At 51.6% G+C, this 17,991-nt stretch overlaps 2 protein-coding genes across 2 annotated transcripts; one reads left to right on the top strand and one right to left on the bottom strand.

The window, feature by feature from the left end:
- Nucleotides 1–2: 2 nt before the first annotated feature.
- ATRAID (all-trans retinoic acid induced differentiation factor) lies at nucleotides 3–4,618 on the bottom strand. The gene is made up of 7 exons (XM_082642245.1): nucleotides 4,195–4,618; nucleotides 3,391–3,512; nucleotides 1,514–1,585; nucleotides 1,206–1,277; nucleotides 983–1,104; nucleotides 556–653; nucleotides 3–343 (listed from the first exon to the last, which is right to left on the bottom strand). Exons 1-7 carry the CDS (start codon nucleotides 4,321–4,323, stop codon nucleotides 239–241), a joined length of 720 nt encoding a protein of 239 aa, XP_082498371.1. The 5' UTR covers nucleotides 4,324–4,618; the 3' UTR covers nucleotides 3–238.
- Nucleotides 4,619–4,849: 231 nt separating this feature from the next.
- Nucleotides 4,850–17,596, top strand: LOC309815229 (sodium-dependent multivitamin transporter). Its single transcript, XM_082641884.1, has 17 exons — nucleotides 4,850–4,979; nucleotides 5,153–5,219; nucleotides 8,683–9,227; nucleotides 9,554–9,619; nucleotides 9,947–9,998; nucleotides 10,677–10,744; nucleotides 11,063–11,217; nucleotides 11,600–11,740; nucleotides 11,936–12,065; nucleotides 12,607–12,695; nucleotides 13,103–13,215; nucleotides 13,559–13,626; nucleotides 14,031–14,117; nucleotides 14,266–14,447; nucleotides 14,659–14,762; nucleotides 14,998–15,113; nucleotides 15,510–17,596. The coding sequence occupies exons 3-17, from the start codon at nucleotides 8,835–8,837 to the stop codon at nucleotides 15,660–15,662; spliced, it is 1,917 nt and encodes a 638-aa protein (XP_082498010.1). The 5' UTR covers nucleotides 4,850–4,979; nucleotides 5,153–5,219; nucleotides 8,683–8,834; the 3' UTR covers nucleotides 15,663–17,596.
- Nucleotides 17,597–17,991: the final 395 nt, after the last annotated feature.

Genomic DNA, 17,991 nt, shown 5'->3' with positions numbered 1-17,991 from the left:
AGGAAAAGAAAAAAAGAAAAACTGTTTATTATGGTCAACAGCACAAATGGGAACCGGTACTAGTCCACTCCTGGACTGGGTCTACAACACCCAGGGCTGTGCAAATTTCCATCCTCCTTCCGACGGCGGCCTCTGCCTTGGGAGGGAGGATCCGCTGACCAATGATGTCCAGGAAGCAAATCTCCCTGGCTGGACTAAGATGGGGATGATCTTTAGTCAGTAGGAAGACCTATGTGGTTCATGAAGCCTTGGCTTTTCGGCGTTGAGTCCCCCAAAGGAGGGTGGAGATGGATAATGTGGTGGATCCCAGAATACCAAAGAACATGAGCAGTGAGAAGGAGCCCTGTGAATAACAGACCAAAAAAACTTCACACAGGGTTACAACGTAACACCCAGTTCTTTCCTAGCATACCTGTCCCCTCACCCAGGGCAATTCTCTTACAGTTTCCTTCTCTAGGTGATTTGCATCAGCTCCTGGTCTTATGGCTCTTCTTTCAGAGAGGTACTTAGTCTATGCATTTCTCTTATCCCTAATTAGAAGACCTAATTCCTCACCTGGCGCATACACTTGTAGCCATGGAAGCCTTCAGCACAAACACACTGCAAGAGACCTGGACCATCAGGTGCACACGATCCATTCTCAGGACACATTTCTGGGAGCCAGAGAAAAACAGAGAACATCGCTGGATTTCATTAGGTATGTTTCCCAAATATCTCCTTCAACTTAGATTCTCTCAACGGTTTCTAGGTCAAAGGTAGAGCGGAAAGATTACAGATCATCAGAACACTGTTGTCATCATCATCATCATAAAGTTATTTAAAAAATATTAACCAAAGGTTAAGACCTTTTCTTTCCGAGGGGTTAAAGCTTCAGAAACCCAAACAAAAGGCACTTAAGCAACTTGACTGTCTTTCTGATCTAAATCGGAGAATACAAGGGAGGAAGAGCAGTTTCTGGAGGGGTGGAGGTGAGCCAACATACCTGGGTCCCCAGTGCTGTTGCAAAGGTTCCTTTGTTCTCGGCAGGTTTGGCTGTTTATATAAAAAGTGACAGTATCCCAAGCATTAATACCTCCAGGACAGTTGACATCTTGTGGCAGTATCCTGGACACAATACACGCAGTCATAATATGCAGCCTGACGTTGCTGAGTTCACAGCGCCGCCTCTCTTTAGTGCTCTCCCACACCCCACAGCCCTTACTCACAGAGTCTGGAGCTGGGTAAAGCCACGGAAGGTGTTGGCCAAGTCACCCTGGAGGGAGTTTGCCTGCAGGTCTCTGCAAAGCACACACTGTTAGCACTGTGCTCTAGGAAAACACCTTACTTCCATTCACACATGAATGTGTGTGACTGGTAATCCAGTGTGTTTCTGGACTGCTAATCCAGTTCTCATTCTGAGTTGTCCAAATGCAGACAGTATTTAAACATCCTTTTGGGAGTCCATCCTCAAAGACTTTCCCATCAACCCTTTGCCATAATCACCTTTTGGGAAGGAGGATAATTAACCACTTACATGATGACAGCAGTGTGTGCCTGAGGAAAGTATGGACCAGGGTCCTTCAGAGAGCAGTTCTGGAGATCCAGCCTGAGGAAATCAGGTAATCAGCAAAACTGTGTGTCTCTCCCCTTCACCCAAGGTAAGCTAATACAACCCCCTTATCAGCTAATATTAATTGAACACAGCTGTGTCGGGGCCACAACCTAGGTACTCTGGTAGATGTTTTAATCCTGCATTGTCCAATTAAGTCACCACTAGCAACATGCAGCTACTTAATTTAAATTTTAAAAATTCAGTCTTTCATTTACACTAGCCACATTTCAAGTGTTCAGTAACCACTAAGGTGGTTAGTGGCTACTGTATTGGAAGGTAGAGATACAGAACATTTTCATCGTGGCAGAAAGTTCCACCGGACAGTACCATTCTTATCAGTATATCTATGCATCTGTGCATCTATTGAAAGAAATTTGTTTCGTCAGGATTAGTGGAACTCACTCACACTGTAATATTATGATTCTCAGATCCACAAAAGGCCATCATGTGGGAAAAAAATTCAAGTCACATAAATGAAAGTTTTTTCCAAGTGCATTTTCTACCACAGATTGGATGGATGTAAACTACTGGATATTAAGGTCCATGCCACACTATTTTTTTCTTCAATATCTATTGCCGTCTGTTCCTTTATTCTACAAATATTTACCGAGTGCCTACTAACTGCAAAATTTTGGAGAATTAAAAATAACATTCAGTATCTTAGCTTGCAAGTGGCTTACAATGTAGTAGGGGAACAAGACCATCACCAAAAATAAAAACAATATAAACATTAAATTACAATATGAACAGCATATAAAATTAATTTGAGTGGTACAGACACTAAGGATTAGAGGAAGTAACAAATAAAAAGATATTACTCTGGTTTTTAGTAGTAGGGAACATTCACAAAAGATGTTGGAATTAAAGGACAAATATGTTTTAATTTGGTGGAGAAAGGCAATTTTAGGTAAAGAGAGAGGTTTGAACAAAGAAAGAAAGGTGGAATGCTTTTGGAGGTAGGAGAGTCTGGCTGCTGCCAGACCCTCATGAAGGGTTTGGGTGGACAAATAATTGAAAGTAATGTTGAAAAGGTGGGTTGGGCCAGTCTATGGTAGTTTCTGGTTTGAACTTTATCCCAGGGCAACAGACAATTATAAGTCTAATTTTAAAGCCAGAGAGTAAAAAGGGGAAAAAATTGGTTTTCAGAAATTTAATATAAAGAAGTATTTAGGCAGAAGAGGGAAAGAGAAGAATGGAAGCAAGACGTGTGACATTTTGAGTCTGAAGTGAGGGTGCTCTGAAAGAGGAAATGTTTAACAGGAATCTAGAGGTAACCACATGTATCTGGAGCTTGGAGAGAGGTCAAAGGAAACTAAAAGAGATCTAGTTTTGGGAGACACCGGCATAATGGTTGAAGCCATAAGAGGTGGATTCTCAAGAGTGTAGGAGGAAAGCAATGCAGAGACTAATTTGCATAAGGGGACAAGAAGAGAAATTTGCCTCAAAGACAAACATGAATTAATGAGAAGGGGAAGAAAACCATATTCCATAGTGTCCTTCAGGCCAAAGGAGTCATTTCATGCAGACACACAGTAAATAAGCCAAAGAGTTGACAATAAACAAAAGAAACAAGCTTAAAAAAATGCTAAAAATTATGACTTTTATGCATTTCAACCAGGAAGAACCACAGGGTTGTTTACTTAGCCAAAAATGCTATAACAGATTTAAAAGTCTGAGACTCATGGTTTAGATGCCTCCAAAACAGGCACGAATATTTATCTCAAAAGCCAATCAGGCAAGCCTTGAAAAATTTGGTTTGGGAACTCTTTTCCAGTATCCAGGGATGTCTTCTCCCTCACCCCAGGATGGTGCCCTTCCAATCCAGGCAGCAGCGGGCGTGCAGCATTAGCTCTGGTGTCTGGTTACAATAAAGAGCCACTTCTGACAAATTTTGCACACTCCCTGGACACTGGATGCATATCTGCAGAAGAAAGAAAACTATTAGGACTCCAGAAAGAAAAGCCAAGAAAAAAGCAAGGATCAAAAGTTAACTGCCAGTACACTCTCCAGAATTCCTCTAACGCAGGGCATGTAAGTGTCCTACCTTTATGTCAGGTTTACTAGAAGACGCATTTCTTCCCCTTGGAACCAGGCGCCAAAACAGCGCACCAGAGAATTTCTGTACTAGATCTTGTCCAGGGAAGGACCTCATCTTTGAGAATTACTATTCGAACATATATATTATGCCCTCTCCAATGACTTCTCAATCTGCCAGCCCCGATTTGGCGGGTGTAAAAGGACTGCAGGTACACAAAGAACTCATAAAGCATTACAGAAAGTACAGTCCTGCCAACGCACGATATACGGCATTCGTACGCTGTTAAGCTTGCAGAATGGCCAGAGGTCTCGTTTGTAGAAAGAACGACTCAAAGTTATTCAACGATTTTAAGGAGCAGGGGGGTCAAATTTAGAAGGTCTTTGGACGTCGGCAAGGCGAAGGCGCTGGGAGACAGCGGCGTGAGTACTCGGAGTGGGAGCTGGCTGGGCTATGTCTAGGGAGGCCCCAGGGACGAAATCGGGGCTGCGCGGAGGCAGAGGAGTGGGGAGAGCCGAGGGCCGGCAAGCAACTCTGTTTCAACCCAACCTTTAATTTGCTTCAGTACCTCGGGTAGCGCCAAAGCCCTTTCCACGCTCAGAACGAGGAGTAGGGCTGCAGCCCAGGGCACCACGCTCAAAGGACTGTAGAGCCCCCGAGGGGCCATTTTCCGCTCCCTCTGTCCTTCTCGGCTCATCGCGATACTTGCGCGTGTGGCCCCGCCTCCCACCGTCGCGCCCTCGCTGGGGCGTGGCCTAGTCTGCCAGGCTAGTCCGCTGGGCCGGTCGGTCTGGGGAGGGTGAGGGGTCGCTGATAGTCGCGGAGGTCAGCGCTCTTCTCTTTGTGCCCCAGTCCTCGTTCGGGGGGACTAACCACCCCCTTCTCCTTTTCCCCCTTAAGCGAAGGCCTCCCCGCCACTGCTCCCTCAGCCCCGCGTTCCTTGCGCTTGGAGCCTGGGTCGCGTATCCGCAGCGGCTGGGGGTTAATCCATTTGCCCTAAGTAAACATGGCGGCGCGGCGGCGTGGGCGGGCAGGGGGCGGGACCCCGCTGTCACCCGGTTTGGGGCTGCGGGGCCGGCTCTCCGGCGGCGGCCGGACCCACGTGTGGAGAGCCGGCAGGTGGGCCGGACTGGGGCGGGCCGACAGGGGGTGGGCCGGAACACAGAGGCTCGGGAGAGTGGCGTCAGGGTGGGAAGGGACGAGGAGGGGAGGGGAGGAGCGGAGAGGTGAGGGGCGGAATGGGCCGGCCCCTAGCGTGGGGGCCCGGGAAGATCGGAGGTGCCGGCGACGAGGTGGTAGTGGTCCTGCCACCTCGCGTGTGGAGGGAAGGAGAGAAGCCAGGAAATAAAGAGGGTAAGGGTGATGGAGGAGCGAAGGGCGAAAGGCAAACCCTGTCGGGAAGAGACGAGCCGGAGCACCCTATCTCCTTCAGCTCAGTCCTGAAACCACGCGGCGTCCTGTGTTCTGGCGAGGAGGTAGGGGCGGGATAGATGCTTCCCTAACTCCTCATTTCTTTGCCTTCCCAGAAAAAGGGAGCGATGCAGATTTCGGGAAGAACCACGGGACCGTCTTAGCCTTGGCTGGGCCACGGAGGTAAGGGAAAGACGAGCGCTGTCCCATGGTGGCCCGGCGCCCTGACCGAAGGGCGCCAAGCGAGCCCCGTGCCGGGAGGGACTGAGTGTTGGCTTTGGTTAGGGTTAGCAAAAGCTCATCAAAGCTAACCAAAGCTCGTCTTCAGTAGCCTGGCTTCCCTTCCACCTACCCCCAGGTGTCTGGAATCTCCTGAAAGGATTTACCTTCAGAGGGCTGGCACATTTCCTAAGGCATTAGTAGTTACTAGCATTTTAATGAGGGCCCCTAAAGCCTTTCAGAGCTTGAGGAATTCTAGGCACAAAGACAGATTTTTTTTTTTTTTTTAGTAATTTCCCTGGGAGCTATGCAACCTTTTTTTTAAAAATTAATTTATTTTATTTATTTTTGGCTGCACTGGGTCTCTTGCTGCGCGCGGGCTTTCTCTAGTTGTGGAGAGCAGGGGCTTCTCATTGCAGTGGCTTCTCTTATTGTGGAGCACGGGCTCTAGGCACACGGGCTTCAGTAGTTGCGGCGCGTGGGCTCGGTAGTTGTGGCTCGCGGGCTCTAGAGCACAGGCTCAGTAGTTGTGGTGCACGGGCTTCGTGGCTCCGCGGCATGTGGGATCTTCCTGGCCTACGGCTCGAACCCGTGTCCCCTGCATTGGCAGGCGGATTCTTAACCACTGTGCCACCAGGGAAGTCCACAAAGACGGATTTTGAAGGCATCTTTTTGGGAAGATTTATCCGTCAGTGGCACCTTTGCCTTTTGTAGGAGTCAAAGCAATTCACTTTGTGAGCAAAGTGAGAGTGGAGTTAGGGTGGTGAAGGATGATTCTCTTTCTTGTCTGTGTGTATCTTGGACTTTTTAAAAGAGTCCCACAGCGTGCTATTTGTGCCCTGTGTTAGAGTTTTAGTGAAACAAGTTATCTCTTACCTTTGGCTCCCCTCATATGCAAATCCACGGGGTTTAGATCAGTGTACAGTTGTTGCTGTTGTTTGGCCATGCCGCACGGCGCGTGGGATCTTAGTTCTCCCACCTGGGATCCAACCCGTGCCCCCTGCACTGGAGGTACAGAGTCTTACCACTGGACCGCCAGGGAAGTCCCCACTGTAGCAGTTTTAGAAGGCCACTATCCTGTTCTTAGAATCATGTCTAATGAAGCCTTTGTTACTGGGTCAGGTTTTTCCTGTCTTGCCTGGCTCTCTCTTCAGCCATCCGGGAGAGTTCTCTGCATCTCATGCAAATAGAATCCACAGGAACCCTGCTAGTTTACCCCAGCAGTAGAGGGTCTCCATTTCTGTACATCTGTTTTCCTGTCTATACTTGCACCTTTTTTCCTTTCTCCAACTACCTGCCTAGCTGTGTCATTAACGCTTTACCTCTTCACAGTGTTATGTGCACACAGCAGGCATCTTTTCTCCTCTTACTCTCCAGTAGTTCCCGTCACCTCTTTCACAGTAATAAAAACTTGCCAAAGAGGAGTGAGAAAACTCAAGGTGTTGCAATGCACAAAGGCCCAGGGCCTCTTTAGGTTAAACCCGAGTGGCCTGTTGGGAACATTGTTCTGGGGACTAACATTTGTGACTCAGTAGAACATGTGATTCAAGAGTTGCCAACTCTGATTTTCTCTCTTCATTGGCTCCAGGAGGTTCAGAGTTCAGGACTGGTTTGCATGAGGTCATAGTCTTGCCAGCCAGGCAACATCTGTCCAAGAACACAGTGTAGGAGAGCCGGAAGACAGCTAGGCTGATTTTTCTCCTAGTGGGCAAGGACAAAAGACATAGTTTATATTAATCTCTCTCTAGATTCGTTGAAATCTGATCTTTGCTTCAGGAGTGACTGACAACAATTAACACTCTGCTCCATCCCTGGTTCTGGGAGTAGTGAAGGAGGGGCTCCTGGTGAATTACCTGTCATACCTACTGACAGCATTGTTTTTTCCCCCTTGTTTTATATCATGCTGTATAACCCTAGGGAACTAGAGAGTGTTCATATAAAGTGCATAACCTGAGACATGGTGTTTTGAAAGTGATAGGTATGGTTACTTATTTATTATTGTTAACGTTTATAAAGTACATAACACTGCTGGATTATATAACAGGTGTTCAAAAGATATTAACTAACATCATATTAGGTTATCTAAATTCATGGGCCTCAGTGTGTTTGTTGGTAAATGAGGGGCTAGTAATAGTGATCTCTTAAGATTCCTTTAAGTTTTGACATACTGCGATCTGGTCCTTGTTCTGAGGATAATGTAGGTATATTCTTTGAGGATTAGTATTTCTTGTGCAGGAGTTAGAAAAGCAACTTTCCCATCTCTCAGCAACTCTTTTCTAGTTCCCCCTTGCACACAGTGCCAAGTGTGACTTAAAGTGAAAGCCTAATCCATCTAAGAATGCTATTGAATGTGAGCTCCCTGTTCCCCATTCTGGAGCCTCTAGGGCCGAGCTGGAGTTTGGGGGCTGTAGGGTGATAGGGCCGTTTGGTCCACAGCGATTGGTTCCCTGAAGGGTCCAGAACAAATAGCTGCTGAGCTTCCCTCTACTCCCAGTTCCTCATCTCACCTCAGCCACTTATAGACCAGATCCTCAGCCTCTGCCCAGCTCCAGACACACAGCTTCTCCAGGCAGCTTTGATTTAGAACAGGGATGGCTTCTTGCGGTAGGTGTCTGCACGCATGGGATAGGACCACTTTCCCTGACTGTTTCTCTTGCCCGCAGCTCCCTGGCTGGTTTGCTTGTTTCCAAAGTGCCCCTGTAATTGTAACTCTGAACCCCTGGCTCCAGCATGTTGCCGTCTCACTTTTGAATGGCACCACTCTTCCTGGATCTCTTACTGACTGTGGTGTCATAGGTGGAGGAGCTGAGAGGTGGGTGGCCGGCCTTATTTAGTAGTGTTGGGAGAACAGAGTGGCTGGCCTGGAGTTGCCTGAAATGGAATTTGGCGCTGCCGTGGAGGTGGCCTCCCTGGTGATCAGTGTTGAGAAGGGCTGCTGTTCGGACGGTGACACTGAGGGTCACAGGGGTGCGGGTACTGAGGCTGGGAGAATGGAGGAGGCCATGCTGTCATTCGTCTCTGTTTCTTCCTCCCGGCTGGCTTGTGGCGCCAGGCTGGGCTCTGCTGGCTCAGTACATTGTAGTGACTGGGTCTGTGCCTGCAGGTGGGGGCAGGGAATTCTGAGAAGAAACATGGGCTAGAGTTGATTTTTCTTTCACTGCTAGGGTGGAGACCTAAGAAGGTTCTTAAGTTTCACAGCTGTGCACACCCAAAAAGGACTTGGCCAAGTAGTTGTCTCCTGGCCGTCTCAGTCTGCTGCTTCCTCCCTCCCCTCTCTGCCCTACCAAACCCATATCAGTACCTCCATACCTTCAAGGGCTGCCACGGAGCTGGCTGGCCCAAATCTGATGGGTGTGGGATGCACAGGCCCAAGGGTGGGTGACCATGAAGGCAGGATAGGCCTGACTAAGAGCCGATTTCTTTGCAGCTCACCGGGACAATGTCACTTGGTGGTAGAGGAGGACGGTGAGACGGTGGCTGGGAGTCAGATTGTAGCCACTTGCCTGCCACTGCCCAGCCGAGGGGCAGCCCAGAGCCCAGGAGCAGCAAGTGGCTGCAGGTCACAGACACAGAGAGGGTATGAGTGTGGCGGTGAGCACCTCCGCTCCCCTCCCCACAGCCTCAGACACCAACATGGTCACATCCACCTTCTCCCTGGTGGACTATGTGGTCTTTGTCCTGCTGCTGGTTCTCTCCCTTGCCATTGGGCTCTACCATGCCTATCGTGGCTGGGGGCGACATACCATTGGCCAGCTGCTGTTGGCGGACCGCAAAATGGGCTGCTTTCCTGTGGCGCTGTCCTTGCTGGCCACCTTCCAGTCAGCCGTGGCCATCCTGGGCGTGCCGTCCGAGATCTACCGATTTGGGACCCAGTATTGGTTCCTGGGTTGCTCCTATTTCCTGGGGCTGCTGATCCCAGCACACATCTTCATCCCAATCTTCTACCGCCTGCATCTCACCAGTGCCTACGAGGTAGGTAGGGAGGAGCACATAGGACCCCCGGGGTCAGGGGTGGAGAGGAGGAACAGGGCACCTAGGGATCTGGGCCCCTGGATCTCCTTTGCCTGATGAGAGTGACAGGGAATACATTGTGTGTTTATAAGTTCTCTCTGGTTGAAGTTGGGCGGGGTGGGAGTTGGGAGAGAAGAAGGGTGCTGTGCTGAGTGGGGCCCGGAGTGGATACGAGTTGGATATTTCCTCTGCTCCTAGGTTTCTTGAGGGAAGTTGTGTGTAAATTGTTGGGGGTGGAGTGGAGAGGAATACCTTTTTTTTAAAAAAAAATATCTACTCCTACCTAGTACCTGGAGCTCCGGTTCAATAAAGCTGTGCGGGTTTGTGGGACCGTGACCTTCATCTTTCAGATGGTAAGTGGAATGAGGATGGAAATTGAGCCTGATGCATGGTAGCGGGAACTGGACTCAGGCTTGCTGAGGCAGCTGGAGCCTTCCTTGCTCTCAGACGAGCAAGACTGAAATTCCTGCTAGCCCCCGGAGGCATCCTGCTTCCCATTCCTTCCAGTTCTGGTGCAGGTACTATGGTGGCAGCAAGCCAAACTTTGGAAGAAGGGAGAGGGAGGTGGGCCTAGGTGAAGGGAGGCCATTGGGATATTGGAGCTGAGGTCCATCTTTCCTCCTCTCTCTGCCCACCCTCATCTCCTCTTCCCCTCACATTCTCTCTTCCGTACCCGACAGGTAATCTACATGGGGGTTGTCCTCTATGCACCATCACTGGCCCTCAATGCAGGTGAGGAGTCACAGCCCCTGACTCCCGGCCACAGCAGGCTGGGAAAAACCTTTGGGAGGGGCAGGTAGAGGAGAGTGTGCAGAAAAGAATCCAACCTTGACCAGGGTATTATTTCACTGCCTGGGCCCTTGGCTGGTCTCTACTAGAGGTGGAAAGCTAATCAAACATTACCAGGCCCCATCTGAATTGGTTAATCAACACCTTTTGGTGGAGCTTTGCAAACTTTTTTTTTCCGTTGTGGTAAATGATTTATAGCATCCTTAATGACTAAATGCTTCATATCTTACCAAAGCTTCTCTGACTTCTCTGCTGGGAAACCCTCCTCGGGAGACAGGAATGTGACTTTTTTTTTTTTTTTAATTTATTTTAATTTATTAATTTATTTTTGGCTGTGTTGGGTCTTCGTTTCTGTGCCGAGGGCTTTCTCTAGTTGCGGCGAGCGGGGGCTACTCTTCATCGCGGTGCGCGGGCTTCTCACTCTCGCGGCTTCTCTTGTTGTGGAGCACAGGCTCCAGATGCGCAGGCTCAGTAGTTGTGGCTCACGGGCCCAGTTGCTCCACGGCATGTGGGATCTTCCCAGACCGGAGCTCGAACCCGTGTCCCCTGCATTGGCAGGCAGACTCTCAACCACTGCGCCACCAGGGAAGCCCCAGGAATGTGACTTTTATCTGTTTACAGTGACTGGCTTTGATCTCTGGCTGTCAGTGCTGACCCTAGGCATTGTCTGTACCGTCTACACTGCTCTGGTAAGCACAGTTAGTCTTAGGGGAGGGAGGAGAAGAGATGAAATTGGGAGGGAGATGGGAGGAAAGGGAAAAGATGGGATAAGATCAGTAGGTGGGTGGTAGATGAGATAAGAATATAGGTGAGGAGAGGGCATGACCTTCCAGGATGTTGTGAAATGAGATGTAGGAAATGGGATGTGGGGGCTGAAGGTGGGCATGGGCTGGGAGTGACGTCAGCAGGATCTTAGCAGCTGTACACCGCTGGCGGCTGTCTGGTGCCCTCGCTGGTGGTATGGCTTCGTAGACATCTGTGGCAGGTGTGCTGTCTTTTCCCTGCAGGGTGGACTGAAGGCAGTCATCTGGACAGATGTGTTCCAGACACTGGTTATGTTCCTAGGGCAGCTGGTGGTTATCATTGTGGGGTCGGCCAAGGTGGGCGGTTTGGGGCACGTGTGGGATGTGGCTTCCCAGCATGGCCTTATCTCTGGAATCGAGTAAGTACACCCCTTCCCCGGCTGGGGTCTGTAGTGCCTGACAGCTGAGCCCACCTAGAGCCTGCGCTTAGGGCTGTAGTAAGCAGAGGGCAAGCTGTGGAAGTTGAAGTACAGCACTGAGGCCAGTGGGAGGCTGGCACTGCGGAGATGGAGGGTGAGCACAGCGTTCTGGCCGGTGGTTGAGTGTCAGGATGTTTTTAGCACCTGGGATGAGGCTATGGTTGGAGGGATGGAGCCACCCCCTCCCCACCCAACCTGCTGCCCTGTCTTGAGTCCAGCTTCGCCCTGGCAGCCATCTCTCTGCCCTGCCTGCCCCCTATTGTAGGAGGGTGGGGAAGGCTGAGTCTCTGGGGCAACAGTGACACGTTGGTGTCTCTGGCAGGCTGGATCCGGACCCTTCTGTGCGGCACACCTTCTGGACGCTGGCCTTCGGGGGTGTCTTCATGATGCTCTCCTTGTATGGAGTGAACCAGGCTCAGGTGCAGCGCTACCTCAGCTCCCGCACAGAGAAGGCTGCAGTGCTGTGAGTGCAGGGCCAGGAAGAGCGGGGAGCACGGGCTGGGGGAAGAGTGGGCCCCGGCTCCACTGAGGCAGTTGGGATGGGGCAGGATGCCGGAGCGCACGCGCACCCATTGGGCAGGACGTGGAGCTGCTTTCTGGGGCTTGGGGACGTGCCTGCTAGCGTCGTCTCCCTGCTTGGCACTGGCCTCTTTTGCAGCTCCTGCTACGCCGTCTTCCCTTGCCAGCAGGTGGTCCTCTGCATGGGTTGCCTCATTGGCCTGGTCATGTTCGCCTACTACCAGGAGTATCCCATGAGCACCCAGCAGACTCAAGCAGCCCCTGACCAGGTGAGAAGGCCTCCCTGACCCCCCTCCTGGACCCCCCCAAGGGGAGTGTCTGGGTGGCTGCAGGAGGGACTCCCACCCTGGGTGGGAAATGGATGGAAAGTCCTTCCTGTTCTGGAAATCTACAATCCAGCATGTGAGGATCCCAGCCCCCAGCTAATCACAGTGCCCACCCTACTGGGGCGGGGACCTACCTTCACTGACTCACCGCTCGGCACCACCTGCTCTGTGGGGAGCCGTCACACGCCTGGTCTCATCTAACCCTCCCGACAGCCTCATTTTACAGAGGAGAAAAGGCCGCACAACGGGGTGGCCAGCATGCTCGAGTCACACCACTCGCTGAGGCACAGCTGGGGTGTGGGCTGCGTCCTTCTCTCTCCAGAGCCTGCGTTCTCTCCGCTTACTGTGGGGTTGCCCTCAGGGCCTGGCCCCCTTCCTAAAGCACGCAGTCTCCAGACACTGCCTGACCTAGGCAGGGGAAGGGTGGTGTGCCCTGGGGATGGGCTTCTCTGAGGAGAGCTGTGCACTTCTGCTCTGCCTGCAGTTTGTCCTGTACTTTGTGATGGATCTCCTGAGAGGCCTGCCAGGCCTGCCTGGGCTCTTTGTTGCCTGCCTCTTCAGTGGCTCCCTAAGGTACACTCTTGGACCTTTTCCATCAGGCTTGACACAGCTGACCCCTCCTTGGTACAAGGTGATGGGTGGAGCGGGGGTCCCTCTGAATCTCTCATTGTGTTCGTTCATGTGTGAATGACAAGGGGCAGCTCGTCTGTGTGGGACAGCGCGTATCCTCTCCTGGGAGAGTCCCCTTTTTGGTGAAGGATTCTTTTATGATACCAGGAATTGATCTACTTGAACCAAACCTGTACCCCACTCAGAGAAGGCCAGGTGTCCCTGCCTCCCCGGCCTCTTCCTCGTCTGCCAACTGTCAGGATGGTGTTTGGGCTGCACACGTCCTCTCCTGCCTTCAGGGTGCTAGTCCCTCAGTGGGGTCCCTTGTTTTGCATTTCTCAGCTTCTGGACTTGTCTTTTTCTTCTTTCAGCACCATATCCTCTGCTTTTAATTCACTGGCAACTGTTACAATGGAAGACTTGATTCGACCCTGGTTCCCTCATTTCTCTGAAGTCCAGGCCACCATGCTTTCCAGAATCATCGGTGGGATTATGCTTCCTCGTCTTCTTCAGCCGTGTTCTTTCTAAGACACACCCTGAGAACTGTTGTCCCTCTGCTTTGAAGCACCCGTTTTAGCCTGGGCTCAGCACTTGCCCAATGAAGCACCAACCTTGTTTACATGTCAGGGAATTTCCTGGGGAGGTCTCTGAGTCACATAAGAGTGAGGACGGGGTGGGAGAGACCTGGAGGTGGGGCCTGAGGTAATATGCCCTGTTTCCAGGGACACAGAGGTAGTAGTTTGGCCGGGGAAGGAGCTTTGCTCTGCTTTTCCCGCTTTTATTGTGTTAACTCACATCTGCTTGTTTCCTCCTTTCTTTTTCCTCAGCCTTTGGCTATGGGCTACTTTGTCTGGGAATGGCCTATATTTCCTCCCAGATGGGACCTGTGCTTCAGGTAATGACTATGAAGGGAAGAAAGCAATTTTTAAGGGAGAAAAGGAGCTGATTGAAACCAGAAATTGAAGAAGACAGCTATTGTGAAAGGAATGACATAGGGGCAGGTGTCAGAGATTCCCCTTTGATGAGCTACCTTTAGCTGTGAACAGATTCTCAAGTAGCCAAAAGCCCCAGGGTCATTGTTGGCTGAGAGATATCTAAGGATCGGCCTCAGGAGAACCCCGAGCGCATTCCCTTAACCATTTCTGCCCTCTGGAATCCTGCGTTCTGATGATTCCAGGTAGAACAGACAGACAGATCTGACAGGTGGGGCTCTGAGGCAGTGGTGGTAGCGGTGCCACGTTGGTGAGGCTGGGGCTCTCTGAGCCTGAGTGTTCTTTTCCTCAACCCTGTCCTCCACAGGCAGCAATCAGCATCTTTGGTATGGTTGGGGGCCCGCTGCTCGGACTCTTCTGCCTTGGGATGTTCTTTCCTTGTGCCAATCCTCCTGTGAGTGACCCATCTGGCTCCACGGTCATGTGCAGGGGTGGACCTGGGGAACGACTTGGCAGGGCTCTCACCGTGACTGCTGGGAACTTACGTGAAGGTTTGGTGGGGCTGGCATTGAGTCAAGAGAGTGTGCCGTGTCTCTGGGCAGGGTGCCATCGTGGGCCTGTTGGCTGGACTGATCATGGCCTTCTGGATCGGCATTGGGAGCATAGTGACCAGCGTGGGCTCTGCCAGAGCGCCCACCCCCCACAACGGGTCCAGCTTTTCCCTGCCCGGCAACCTGACTGCTGTCACCGTGGCCGCACTGATGCCCTCGACTACTATCTCCAAGTGAGTCAGAGCTCGCTCTCTTTCTCCTTGTGAACAGCTCATTTCTGAGGGGTTTTCCAGGGGCCTTGCTAAGGGGTGGCCACCAGAGGACTTGGGCCAAATGTCGGGTGTTGGGTCCCAGGATTCTAGGACTGCGTAGGAGGGTGGAGCCAGGTGCCTGAAGAATGCCTGTCACTGAATTGCTAATTGTCTCACCCTCTGCTCTCCCCAGACCCACAGGGCTACAGCGGCTCTATTCCCTGTCGTATTTATGGTACAGCGCTCACAACTCCACCACGGTCATTGTGGTGGGCCTGGCTGTCAGTCTGCTCAGTGGTGAGGGGGTGTGGCATGGGGGCACAGGGAAACAGGGACCAGCCGAGGGAGGGCGCTCAGGGGTCTGGAGTCTGGAGCCCAGGGAATCCTGGGCTCCTGGGTGCCTGGAACAGTCACGCTTCTTGGTGGAGCTCGAGGAGGTGGGCGGGGACTGGGGGTTTAGAGTCCTGAGAGCAGGGGGCCGCGGGTGTGCCCTGGTTACATGATAGGAGCCTCAGGAGCACTTTGTCTTCAGGCGGAATGCGGGGCCGGACCCTGAACCCTCGGACCATTTACCCAGTGTTGCCGAAACTCGTTGCCCTCCTGCCCACATCCTGTCAGAAGCGACTTCACTGCAAAACCCCCAGCCAGGTAGCACCTCTGTTGTCAGATCGCCCCTCCCTTCCCTCTCAGGCTACTGCCGGGCCTCCTGGGTTCCTGTGCCTCCCTTTTCTTTCTCCTCCCATCTCCCCTTTCTCTGATGATTGGCCTGAGCTGGACTGTCCCGCAGCAGTTGCCTGGCTCCTTCCCACAGGGGAGCGGGGGCTTGGTGGGCAGAAGGGTCTCGGCCCCGCGAGGCCACAGCTGCTGGCCTTTTGTCTCCCTCCTCCCAGCCTCGTGCTCATCCCCGGGCCTGCTCCTCGTTGGTCTCCTTTCTAGCCAGGATCAAAGCAGGGTCATCTTTCCTGCAAGAGAAAGGGGAGGTTCCTTCACCTCCCCTTTGCCTCACGTTCACCCCACCCAGTCCCTTTGCTCTGTGTTCCCCAGGATCTCTCTGTGGACACCGCTGTGTTTCCGGAGAAGGTGAGCAATGGGATGCTGAGGGGCAGCAGAGACGAGGAGGCCGTGGATGTGCCTGAGGACGGCCCAGCCCACCAGGGGATCAGCCCCACCTTCATCCTTCAGGAGACCTCACTCTGATCTGGACTCGGGACCCAGCCCCAGAGACCACCCTGTGGCACAGGAATGGGTTCCTTGGTCATCCTCAGGGGTGATCAAGGACTGGATGACCTCGCCCACACCAAAGGACCTTGTTCTTGGGAGTTAGTGCTGCAGTAGAAGCTGTCATGTCACGGGAGGTGTGAGAGTAGGATGGGGTTTTTCCTTGTTCCTTGCCAGTCTGTTCTCTAGAGAACCAGGCTTGCAGAGGGTAGGATTTTGCCAGAGAAAGGGATAGAGGCGAATCCTCTGGCAAAAGGATAATGGCTTCTGATTCCACATCATCAGGCTCCTTTGAAGTGAATAGAAATAGCAGTGCTGGACCCACTTTGTCAAGATTGACCATCTCCCCGTAAAACTCAGCTGCCTTGGCCAGCTGTTGCTTCCCTCGCAGTCCCCTCGGAGCACACATTCTGTCAGCCACAAAGGGCCCTGGTGGCACCACTTTCAGGTTGTCTGTGATACCCAGGCCCCTCTCATTATCTGTCTACCTCCATTCTTGAGAGGGAGGTTTTGGTGTCCCTGAGAGGCGTCTCGGAGCGTACAGGTACATTCATCTCCCTTGCGAGAGTAGGGAAGCTTTCCCTTTCCCTCGCTGCCCCACCCTGCACCTCTGTAATGGGTACTTGGGGACGGGGAAAATGTTAATTTAAGAAACTAGGGCATGACCAGGTCCACTGTGGAGCGTGCCATCCGTCTGACTCCTGAGCCACGCCACCCTAGTGGCGTTTGGTCATTCATGCTGTTTTCTTTTGGAGTTTCTTCCCCACATATCTATGTTCCTAGGGAGTAAAAACTGCTCTTGGGCTAGAATTCGGGCTCCTGTACTGTCTGCACCTGCTCTTGTCCACCTTAGTGCTATCCCTGGCAAAGATAAAGAGCCCCTCTTCCCATGCACAGGTCTTCCTCTGCTGAGGAGAGAGGCACAGGGGACCAGTGATGGCTTGGTGAGGTTTCTGGTCTCTGTGGCTGATGTGTCTACAGGGGGTAGCATTGTGCTTATGGGGTGGAAGATGCACACTTTCCCTCTGCTGCTTCTCTTCCCCTGTGGCTCAGTCTGTTCCCTGTCCCACCCACCACGTCCTTGACCAATACGGTCACTGCTGCTCTGAGAATTTTCACTTTGGGACAGGAGGAAGAATGCTGCTATTTGGCTTTTAAAAATAGAACATTCGAGGTGGACTTTAATGGTCTTGTGAAGAACACTTTACTCATGCCCACCCACACCTGGTCTCTAGCTCTGCTTGGCCCCGTCCAACTGCCCAGAAGTAGCTCTGGGCAAGCTCTCCAGGCCCCTCAGCAGAGACTTAGTCCCACACACATCCATGGCCAGTCCCAGAAAACGCCAGGTTGACTCTGCCCTGAGGTCTGCCCTCCTCTTGACAGCCCCCCACCTTGGGGCTGAGGGCCACTGCTCAGCCCACGTCCCCACCCCAGCCAGCTGCCAGAGTTGTAGACCTAGCCGGGCTCTCATTTATTCATTCTTCAACATATTTATCCATCACCCACTTCATTCAAGGGCCTTACCTTGGCTGCCATCTTAGAGCTAAGGAAATGACTGTGCCACCCAGGGACTCTGTACCAGGTGCCACCGTTGGCCTTTGAGTTGCCCCTTTTTGTCTCAAATTCTTGCATTTTGGCTATATTTACATAGAAAAAGGGGAGACCCTACAGGACTCAGAACTTGCAAGAATTATATTTAAGGGGAATGGTAAAAAAAATTCATTCTCCATATAATTCAAATTCTGTAACAGAACACAGATGTTCCTTTGTCTCTAACGCAGTAACTTTTCATGCAGTGTTTTAAAAGTACCATTTAATGATTGAGGGTGGAGTCTAATGGACAGACCTGGGTTCAAATACTGCAGTTACTTCATCTATTAGGTGTGAATGTCACAGTTAAAGATTCAAAATTATATTGTGTGTAAAGGATTGATGCATTCCTTAAATGCCAGTTATTGTGATAATTTTTGTAGTTTTCAAAGCACTTTTCACGTGCTACCTAATTTTATACTTTGGGAGAGAAGTACATTCCATATCATCTGCATATTTAATGTATAAGGTAACTGGATTGCTTGCCTAGTGAAGGGTTGAAGCAGAGCTAGAACCCGGGTCTGTGACTCCCATGAGCCCACCAAAGTCACATCTCTTGCCTGGAAGCAGTGTCCTGTTTGATAGGGTGCTCACACAGGTGACAGGGTCTCTCCTGAGATCGCAGTCCAGAGAACAACGATGTACTAAATGGGGTGCTACTGTACCATCGTTCTAGAATCTTTCTAGGTCAGTGGCCTTCAAACCTTTCTTGAGGCCC

Source organism: Mesoplodon mirus (genome assembly GCF_964341445.2).
Source record: "Mesoplodon mirus genome assembly, chromosome: 14".
NCBI classification, from domain to species: Eukaryota; Metazoa; Chordata; class Mammalia; order Artiodactyla; family Ziphiidae; genus Mesoplodon; species Mesoplodon mirus.
The sequence above is the reverse complement of the archived record's forward strand: the minus strand, read 5'-3'. Positions and strand labels throughout refer to the sequence as shown.